The 10920-nt window shown below is 42.3% G+C and overlaps 1 protein-coding gene across 5 annotated transcripts in view; it reads right to left on the reverse strand.

The window, feature by feature from the left end:
- The window catches only part of PDSS2 (decaprenyl diphosphate synthase subunit 2), a 295263-nt gene extending 292997 nt beyond the window's left edge, over positions 1-2266 (reverse strand). For 3 of the 5 annotated variants that reach the window (XR_009263177.1, XR_009263178.1, XM_058734859.1), the window contains exon 1: positions 1587-2206. Coding sequence is in view for 2 of the 5 variants with exons in the window: in XM_058734859.1 (XP_058590842.1) it covers positions 1587-1882 (296 nt within the window). In the remaining 3 variants the exon portion in view is untranslated. Of the gene's footprint in view, positions 1-1586 lie in introns of all 5 variants that reach the window. The other 2 variants (XR_009263180.1, XM_058734860.1) reach the window with 1 other exon arrangement.
- Positions 2267-10920: the final 8654 nt, after the last annotated feature.

Genomic DNA, 10920 nt, shown 5'->3' on the forward strand with positions numbered 1-10920 from the left:
TGGAGATAATGCCAACAAATAAAATCACTTTATTACAGCTATTCGGTAACTTTTGTAGTGACAAAGAAGTGACAGGTGTCTCATAAAAAATTATAGCAAGGGGGAAGGCAAGGGAAGTGGGAGTAGTTATAAAAGGGCAACGTAAGGGATCCTTCTAGTGACAGAAATGTTCTCCATCTTGACTATATCAATGCCATTAATCTACTTCTGATATTGTACTACAGTTGTACAAGATATTACTATTGGGAAAACTGGATCTCTCTGTATTATTTCTCCCAACAGCAAGTAAATCTATAATTACCTCAAAATAAAACTTTAATAAAAGAAAATAGGAAAAGATATTTTTGTCTGAGGCTTTTCCACTTTGGTACTATTGACACTGGGGGACACATAATTCTTCATGGTGGGGACTGTTCTGGGAATTGCAGGGTGTTCAACAGCATCTCTGACTTCTACCCACTAAATGTCAGTAGCATGCCCCAGTTATGACATCTCCATATATTGCCAAATGTTCTCTAGCAGGCAAAACTGCCCCATTTAAGAACTACTGCTTTACTCACAAAAGCAAAGAACTATGGAAATGTTCTCAACAGAAGGAGTCTCAAGAGACATGACAACTAACTGTAATATGTGAGGCTAGGCTAGTTCCTGTACTAGAGAAAAAAGCTATAAAGGACATTACTGGGTCAATTAGCAAAACTGGAATATCAATGGTAGATTAAATAAAAGTATTGTATCAATATGTAATGTGTTTAAATAATGTAAAGAATATTCCAATGCTTAGGAAATACACGATTGACTATTTAGGTGTAAAGGATCATGATGTATGCAATCTACTCTCAAATGATTCACTAGATACATATGTGTGTTTTACATATACATGTAAATAGTGTGTATATATGTATAGATGAATTTGATTAAAAGGTATACAGATGTGTTCTTCGTACTATTTTTATTCTTGCAACTTTTCAGTATGTTTGAAATTATTTACAAATAAAAAAGGTTTTTGTTTGTTTTTACTGGAAGCAAAAGTTGTGGTCTTAACATCCTAATAGCAAGTTTCACAGTAGTAGTCCAGCCTAACTGATAAAAATCCCAAGAGGATCGTGACTCTTGAGTGAATAAATTCCTACCTTAAGCCTGGGACATTCCCTAGAAAGAACTCTCTACCTTCAGCATATCTCCTCCTCCCCATTCTTTCTGGAGGCGACCTCTTGAACAGCGCGGAACCGAGAATCAACCTATCCCGCTCTTAAAAGACCATTCCTAGAAAGGTGACTCAAACCCACATCCTTACTCGATTTCTCCATAATTCACTGAGGCATCTTTACCCTGAATAATTAAGAAGCAAAAACACTAAAAAGGTAAGAAAACCACTTATCCGCTCATATGAGCAAAAGGAGGAAGAAAGTTACGATGAGTGGACTAGAGAAGATAAAACACCAAATGTCTAACAGGTCTGAGGAAAGGAAGGGGTAAAAAGAAATGAGCAGAGAGCCAGGCTGAGCGAGGCAGGAAGGGTGCATCGGCCAGGAAAAAGAACTCCAGTGGGTGGGAGTGCGTCAGGAGGAGAGGGAGTAGCTCACCTGGCCGTGGTAAGCAGAGGGTGTTGAGTCCCCACCAACTTCCGCACCTGCATAGCGATGTTGCTGAGTTCGTCGCTGAGCAGGCAGCGGAGGCTCATGAAGGACGTGGGATAGCCCACGATCTTCTCCGCCTCTGACACTACTTGGTTCCAGTGGGCCGGGGACCTGGAGGACTGACCACGCCAGGAGCCCACCGAAGAGATGGTATCGAGGAACGGGGACCACCACAAGCGTCGCGGGGAACCCGAGACCCCGAGATAACGGGGTAGGCGCAACAGCAGCCGCCGAAGGCTCATAGTTTGAGTCTGGGAGTGTCAGGGATTTTGGGGGTGTCCGGAGGTGGCGCAGGGAACAAACCAGGGGCAGAGGAAGAACTTGCAGGAACTAGAAGGAACCGGCAACTCCTGACCCTGAAAGAAGGGAGAGTTCCTGGAACCGTGACTAGAAACGAACTTTAACTACAGCTTTCAGCACTTCAGGCTACACACGCAACAGCCCAAGCTCAGCACTGCCCCTGGCCACCTGAATAGAAACTACTGCCGCTTCTTAAATGGGGGACGCCATGTTGGGGGCGTGGAATACGGCCTGTCGTAAAGACAGCGAGGCGGGCTGTTTGGGAGCAAAGAATGTTCCCTACTTTACGACACAGTCGTGAACGCCCCCAGAAGGGAGGGGGCCTTGGTAGTGAAACGCGGAAGACGAGGGGTAGGGCGAAAGTTTAGGCTCCTCCCACACCCTTCCTCACCCAAGGTTGATGGATTTAGGTTGTCCTGGATTGGGGTGGGGCGTGGGGGGCTGCTGTGTGGTGCTCCAACGCTCGGAGCGGGGGCGGAGTCTGATTCACCAGGGCGTGCCCAATTCCCAGCACAGAGAGGGCACACGTGAATATTTGTGTTAGGAGCGAGGGTCTGTCTACCAAGTCTCTTTTCGCGGCTCCCAGCCCTCCCGGAAGGAGGGGCCTCGGGCGGGGATGCCGGCCCCTCTCGGAAGCCTCTCGCAGCTGTCCGCCCCCAGCCCCTGGCAGTGGTAGTGGAAGGGCAGGAGGGAGGGCCCCTAGGCCGGCGGGGCTTTTGGAGCTACCCGCCGCTACTCAGCATTGAGACGCAAAGTGAAGGCGCGCGGCTGAGACCTTTTTGCCCTCAGTTCCCAACCAGACAGAAGGTGGCGTGGCCTGGCAGAAAGGGTTCTTTTTCCCAAGGAAGGGTTCCTTCCCAAGGAAGGAGAAGGTAATTTCCTAATTACCAGCCTCCTCGCTGAGCCTCGGTTTCCCCCTGTGTATGACCCAGGCAGAAGCAGCCATGCCTCCACAAGGGTGCAGAGGCCCACGCCCAGCCTCTCGCCTTTCTCACCCGAAGGAAGCAACGTTCACCATCCAGGATTCAAAACTATTACTGGCCCTAGTACTTTTCACTTACAGCTCACGTATTCGCTCATTGAATGCTCAAAACAACTCTATTAAGTAGTGTTAGTATTCTCCATGTTTCGGTGAGAAAACAGGCACATCCAGACTGTGTGAATTGTCTAAGGCCACACTAGACAGGGATGTTATCTCAGCCAGTCAGGTATCTGAATCCATGCTCTTAACCACAGCATTACAGAAAGTAACAAACTACCAACCATGCTTCTCTCTTCATTGCTGAGGGGAAGCAGTCGATGTGGTTATCCTTTAGGTAATGCTACCTTTTCTTTGTTCAGGTATGTCTAGCGTCCTGCCCCTTGTCACATCACCCAAAACAAGTGTTACAAAACTCCTGTTAATAATGAAGAATATATTACCCAGTTTTACTCTCTTAAAAAACGCTTTTAGGGATGCCTGTGTGGCTCAGCTGGTTAAGCATACGACTTGGGTTTTGGCTCAGGTCATGATCTCACCATCCACGGGTTAGAGCCCCACATCCGGCCCTGTGCTGACTAGACAAAGCCTCCTTGGGATTCTCTCTCTCCCTCTCTCTCTGCCCTTCCCCCTCTTGCTCTCTCTGTCTCTCTCTCTCTCTAAATAAATCTTTAAAAAAACTTGTAAAACCTTCAACTTTCAAAATCCTTTCAAATTCATGATCGATATTTTAAAAATTAGTGTCTTGCACAGTACTGGACTAGATTCTGGCTACATGTAAAAATTCAGATTTTAAAAAAGGCAAACTAAAGTAATTATTCACTTTGCAAAAAGATGCTTTTCTCTACAAATTAGCTTCAGACTCCCTTTAAATAGCAATTATTCTTTGTGATTTAAAAATCTGATTTTATTTCCAAAAATTCAATTTAGGCATAACTTTTCAGGGATACATTTTAGATCAAGTGAATTGTGCTTGTAAGTGTTAAACACAGTCTACACCCGCAAAATAAGTAAGGCAAGCTGAAGTTCAAAATAATTCCTGTGGAAGAGATAACAAACTCCTGGCAATAAAATTCAGCTCTGTTCTAGATGAAAATAAATGTGGAGAGTGAGATACCTTACCGTTTCAAAAAGTTCCAAGGCCTGAGCTTCTGGGTTATCCAAGGTGAAAGAAGTCACGAAAAAATGAAGAGAGATAAAGACTGAATGCAATAGATAGTGCACCTGAGGCTGTTTCTTCAGAATCATAGAACCTTAAGACTAACTTTTCATGCAATTTCCTTAATACCAATTCACAGCATGTACTTTAATTTTTCCACAGAAGCCAAATGCATTATTCTCTGGTCATACTCTATTAACCAAGTTTTTGATTATTCATGGGACTCTTGGTCCCATTTACTTTAAATAATCAGCACTTTCCTTTATACTTATAGTTAAAAGGTTGCACTATACCTAATGATAATCAGTTTTTAGAAGGTTAAAATGGTATTTATTCTTTAATCTCCCACATAAATATATAACTCCTTTGAGTCTTTCTGACTAAAGAGATTTCTGAATTGCTAGTGGCTTTTGGAGGAGCAGGGGAAGAAATATCTGTGATTCTGACCTTCCTCTGCCACTGGTAATACTCATTTTGCAGATTTCTCAACTTTGGTACTATTGACATTTGGGGGCATGGGATTCTCTGTTATGGGGAGGAGGGCTCTTCTGTGCATGGTAGGATGTTTAGCATCATCCCTGGTCTCTACTCACTATAAGCCCGCAGTACCCCTCTCGAAGTTGTGACAACCCGATGTGTCTCAGGACATTGTCCCTTGGGGCAGAATCAGCCATGAGAATATAGGAAAATGGGAGATGCTGAAAAAAACAAAAAAACAAACCAAAACAAACAAAGGCCATTGATGACATTTACTCCTACAAAGCAGCAAAAAAGAAGTCCCAGGTATGAGTAGCCCTGCAAGTTAAAGTAGTCACTCCACAATCTGTGGAAACTTCCTGCCATACACAGGGACTTCTCCAACTCCTTGGAACTTGGGGGTTGTTTGGAGACAGCAAGGTGGCAAAAGATGGTCATGGTTCCTCCTACACCTTTCTCAGGATCCTGAAATTGGTAAAGTACCAGTCCTCTCTGCCTTCTGCTGACCTTAGAAACAAGTGAAATTGTATTTGATGTCCTTTTCTTTGGCTGGAAACCTAAACCAGCCTTTGGAAGTACAAGGTCTTAGCAAGGATGGTGTATGCTTTGGGCTTTGGCCATTTCTATGATTAGGTGAGTGGAAATAGATAGGGACACTGCAGTCACCCTCCTTCTAGCACCCTCAACACAGTCACTTATTGTTTATGCCAAGAGAGTGCTTTCCAAATCAGTTGAAAAGCATTGTGATATATTATGGGGCAGGATGATAAAAGGGGGAGAGTAATCAGACTAGCAACAACCCCAAAATTTGACTGTCTAGTGGGCTGCAGGCTGTAGAGACAGCACATATCGCCAGTGAGATTATAAAATAGTTTCACAGCATCTATGGAAGGGAATTTGATAATCCCTAGAAAAATTACATATGCATTTATCCTTTGACCCAGAAATCCCAGTTCTAGGAACCCTTTCCAAAATACAAAATAACATGCACAATTTTATTGCAGTATTATTTGCAATAGCAAGATTGGAAACAAACCAAACAACCACAAGTAGGTGAGTGATTGAATAAACTGGAATAAATCCATGTAATGAAATACACTGTGTAACTCTGAAAAAGAACGAAGGCCATCTCTACACTGATGTAACATGAGCTCCAGAATATGGGTTAGCTTTAAAACAATAGCAACAAAAAACAAACCAAGATGCAGAACAACATAGTGTTCTTTTTTGTGTAAGATAGGTGCATGAGATGAATATACACTTGCATATGTATTTGGGCTGGGAAGAAACAGAAGGGACAGGCATGAAACAGACTACTCTTTACATACCTTGACTGTATAGTTTTGAATTTAAAATCATGTATAGGGGTGCCTGGGTGGCTCAGTTGGTTAAGCTTCTGACTTTTGAGCCCCATATCAGGCACTGTTGACAGTGCGGAGCCTGGAGCCTGCTTCAGATCCTGTGTCTCCCTCTCTCTCTGCCCCTTCCCTGCTCAAAGACTCTCTCTCATTCTCTCTCAAAAATAAACATTAAAAAAATTTTAATCATGTATATATTTGACATATCCAAAATAATTTTAAATTTTAAAGAAAAATGTAATTCCTAAAATTTGAAAACAAACTGAAGCAAATGATCTAAATGTATATTAAGTTGGTGACATAAACACATCAAGTAAATAATTAAATGATTTTAGAAAGTAGTGTTTTTATAGTGCACCTATAGTGGAATATGTTCTCAGGAGAAATAAACCTACAAAGAAATCTTAAACTTCAATCAGTAGTCTTATTGCTGATAGAAATATAGATATTATTTCCTTCAAACTATTCTCATATGTTATAGATAAAAGCAAATGTTAGAATTGTTAGGAATGATGAGTAAGTGGAATCCATGTAAAATTAAAGTTAAATTGGAAGTAGCATGAACTTAAAACTTGTCCTTTTCAAAAATGTTTCTTATGGGCCAATAAGAAAAGTTTATACAGGCGCCTGGGTGGTTCAGTCGGTCGAGCATCTGACTTCAGCTCAAGTCATGAACTCGCAGTTCTTGAGTTCTCTGTGATGACAACTCGGAGCCTGGAACCTGCTTCAGATTCTGTGTCTCCCTCTCTCTCTGTTCTTGCCCCCTCCCCACCTCTCTCCTTCTCTCTCTCTCTCTCTCTCAAAAATAAAGACTAAAAAAATTTGTAAAAAGAAACAGAAATTTTTACATTTATGGGGGGAAAGGGTGGGGAGGAGAAGCATTTATTTGTTTTGTCCCTTGAAAAGACCAGGAAATAACGATAATCCTATAGCAATGAGTACCTTTAGCATTCATATCATACTTCCAAAACAGCATTCCCTTTTAAAAGGGCTGAGTCCTTTAGAAGAATGGCAAATTTCAGGTCTGGGGCAAGAAATGTGCATGATGAGCCTGGACACCCTGTTGTGCCAGAAATCTGGGAATCTATTATAAAGTCTAATGGGTCAGGTCAATGGAACAAAGGGATCAGCATAAAGGAGCTCCCACTAGCTGAAAAGGGGTCAATCTGAGCATCAAAATCGGGTAAGAACTACAACTGATTGTAATTCATTGATGACATATAAATCCTTGAGTTCATTATTAGACATAATTAGGGCAATACTCTGAATATTATCAATATCATGAAAGAATTGAACACTTATCCTGCCTTCCTTTATGAATTATATTTAGTGGTGTTTTAATCTGGTTTAGCCCCCTTGAAAGCTGAACCTGAAACAAGAGCTTACTTTTAGGTGGTTTATTTTGGATAGCAATCTCAGGAAGCAGCAGTGGATGACCAGGGAGAGTGAATCAGAGGAGGTCAATACAAGGATGTCTTTGAGTTAGTCACCACTGTGGGCGATGAGGCTTTGAGCCTTCTGGGACTCTTTGAGTTGTCATGTAGAATATACTTCATAATTGTTAGCCTGATGCAAGAGAGGAGCAGTTGACCAGCTCCCAACTCCCATTGGTCCAAATTTCCCCCTTGGGGCATTATTCCCCTCACATTTCTAGGCTGTCATGTGGCTGCCAGGCAGATATCCCACCCTTCGGAATTAGAGGACCTGGGGGACAGAATGTGACATGCATGCGTATGTGGAGAAGTGCTGGCAGGTTACACCTGCAGGAAGCTGGTTGCTTTGGCAATGGCTGCAGGGAGAGGTGGACTGATGTGAAACAGGGAACAAGCCAGGAATAGTCCAGGCTGATGAGGGAAAGTTCTTTATAACCTAGTTCCATGTGATAAGAGAGGAAGAAAGGATAGATTTAAGAAATCACCATATAGGGGCGCCCGAGTGGCTCAGTCCCTTAAGCGCCCGACTTCGGCTCAGGTCATGATCTTGCAGTTCATGGGTTTGGGGCCCACATCGGGCTCTGTGCTGACAGCTCAGAGCCTGGAGCCTGCTTCAGATCCTCTGCCCCTCCCCCCCACTCCCCCATCTCTCTCTGCCCCTCCCCTGCTCTCATTTTGTCTCTCTCTCTTTCAAAAATAAACATTAAAAAAAAAAAGAAATCACCATATTGTGATTGTTTATGAAATAACCTATTCAGGCAACAATCACTAAAAACGCAAGGTTGATGAGAAACAACGGTGGTGCACTGGAGACCCCACTGGCAACCACTCACCAATCTGCATGGCTAGACGTGGGCTTCCGCACAACTGGGCAGGCATTGTGAAGTATACAGCACCATCTAGGAAATATTTTTGCCCAAAAGGTGGAATCAAAATCTCATCAAGCCTGTAGGTCTAACTTCCAGTTTTCTAGAAACATCAGAGGGAGTGGAACAAGGTAAAGAGCTTCACAAGGAAGCAAACAGACCAATCCAGCATGTCAGATATTCTACAGCCAGCTGACTGGGTTCCTTCAACAAGAAAAGGGGCTAAGATGAGATGCGGGAAAGGACTCCTGTAGACTGAGATTTTGAGAGGCATAACAAACCAAGTGTAATGCGTGGACCTGATTTGGATCTTGATTCTAACAAACCAAGTGTACAAAGTAAATTAGGAGACAACTAAAGAAATTTGAATTATAGTTCTGGTATATTAGATATTACAAAGGAATTATTGACCTTATGTGTGTGTCTGTTAGAAAATTTCCATATTTTAAAGTAATGTATGCTAAAGTATCTAGGAATGAAATAATACAGTCTCAAGAATTCTCTTTAAGACACTTCTGGAGGGAAACAAATAGATAAAAGCAAGTATGCTAAAATCTACAAAGTTGTTGATTCTGGATAATGAGTATATGGCATTTATTACACTATTTTGTATATGTATGAATATTTTTGTAATAAAATATTTTTAAAAGAAAGTAAATATCCTCATTAATTTTTTAATTAATTTATTTATTTATTTATTTTGGAGAGAGTGTGAGCAGGGGAGAGGAGCAGAGGGAGAGAGAGAGAGAGGATCTTAAGCACCCTCCACACTCAGCAGGGAGCCCGATGTGGGGCTCAATTCTACAACTCTGGAATTACGACCTGTACCAAAATCAAGAGCCAGATACTCAACTGACTCAACTGAATATCCTTATTCCTTTTTAAAAATGGAAGCAAGTCAGGGGCGCTTGGGTGGCTCAGTTGGTTAAGCATCCGACTTCGGCTCAGGTCATGATCTCACAGTTTGTGATTTTGAGCCCCTCGTCGGGCTCTGTGCTGACAGCTCGGAGCCTGGAGCCTGCTTCGGATTCTGTCTCCCTCTCTCTCTGCCCCTCCCCCACTCACTCTCTGTCTCTGTCTCTCAAAAATAAGTAAATGTAAAAAAAAAAAAAAATTTTAACAGAAGCAAGTCAAATGACTTGCCCAAAGTCATAAAGCTAGAAAGTGACAGAGGTAGAATTAAAGCTCCAACTCATCTCACTCTTTCCCCTGTATCTTGTTGTCTTCAGAACTGAATGTACTTATTTATTCATTTACTTTCCAAGTTCAAGTGCACATACTTGCTCCTTGACACACTTTTATCGTTCGTCCATGCGTTGCACTTTTTTATTGTATTGTGGCAGTAGACGGCCTCCAGATGGTGCCCAGTGGTCCCTGCCTCCTGGTGGTCACACCTGTTGTGGTCCTCTTGCACATTGCCTTAGGGTTGGTCAGTGTGGTCAACAGTATCCAGCAGAAGTGATGTTGTGTCACTTCCAATATTAATTTTATAAAAGACGTTGCAATTTCCATCTTGGGCTCTCTTTCGTTCGTGTTTTCTCCCTCCCTCCTTCTCTCCCCACCCCTCCCCCCATTACTTGCTCCGAGAGAAGCTGTGTCAGGAGGAGTTCTATGGAAAGGCCCCTGTGGTGAGGAGCTGAGCTTCCTGCCAACAGTCACTCGAATGAGCCATATTGGAAGTGGACCCTCCGGTTCCTTCAGGGACTGCAGCTGTGACTCACAGCTTGACTCTAACCTCATGAGAGGCCCTGAACCAAAAGCACCGAACTAAGATGCGTGCAGATTCTTGACTCTCAAAACTTTGTCAAATAACAAATGTTAATTGTGTTAAGTTGCTCAGTTATGGGATAATTTGTTATACTGTGATAAATAATTAATCCAATGATCTGTTGATCTTCATGTAATGCAATACATACAGGGAACCCACCACCAACACACGAACTAGAATATTGACAAAAGACTCCTGTATGTATGGACTTTTCTATCCCACGGCCCTTCCTCAACCCAAAGTTATCTTTATCTAGAATCTTGTACTTATCATTCTCATGATTTTTAAAAAATACGATTTAATAATACATGCATTTCTAAAAAGCATATTATTTATATATGTTATTTTGTAAAGTTTTATTTCTTTATTTTGAGGCAGAGAGAGAGAGAAAATGAGCCCAAGTGGGGGGAGGGGCAGAGAGAGAGGGAGAGAGAGAATCCCAAGCAAGCTCCGAGCCACCAGCACAGAGCCCCACACAGTGCTCAATCCCACGAATGGTGAGATTATAACCTGAGCCGAAACCAAGAGTCAGATGCTCAACTAACCGAGCCACTCAGGTGCGCCTATATATTTGTTATTTTTATTTTGAAAAGAGGTTCCATGCTAAACGTAATTTCCTGTGACCTTTTTTATTTATCCAACATGATTTTATTGAGATTCACCCATACTGGTGTGTATAGTGGCAGTTTATTTGTTTTGACTGCAGTGTAATATCCACTTAGTCAATATATCACACTGTATCCATTCTCCTGTCAATAGACATTTGGATTGCTTCCAGACTTTTTTCTATTACAACAATGTTGTCATGAACAGATTTACAAATGCCTCCAGGTTCACATGTTGAGAGTTTATATCTAGCATTGGAATTACTAGGTCATAGGGTATGTGGATATTCAACTTTAATAGATAATGCCAAATAGCTTTCTGAAGTGGCCTTATC

The sequence above is a fragment of the Neofelis nebulosa genome, chromosome 6 (assembly GCF_028018385.1).
Source record: "Neofelis nebulosa isolate mNeoNeb1 chromosome 6, mNeoNeb1.pri, whole genome shotgun sequence".
NCBI lineage: Eukaryota > Metazoa > Chordata > Mammalia > Carnivora > Felidae > Neofelis > Neofelis nebulosa.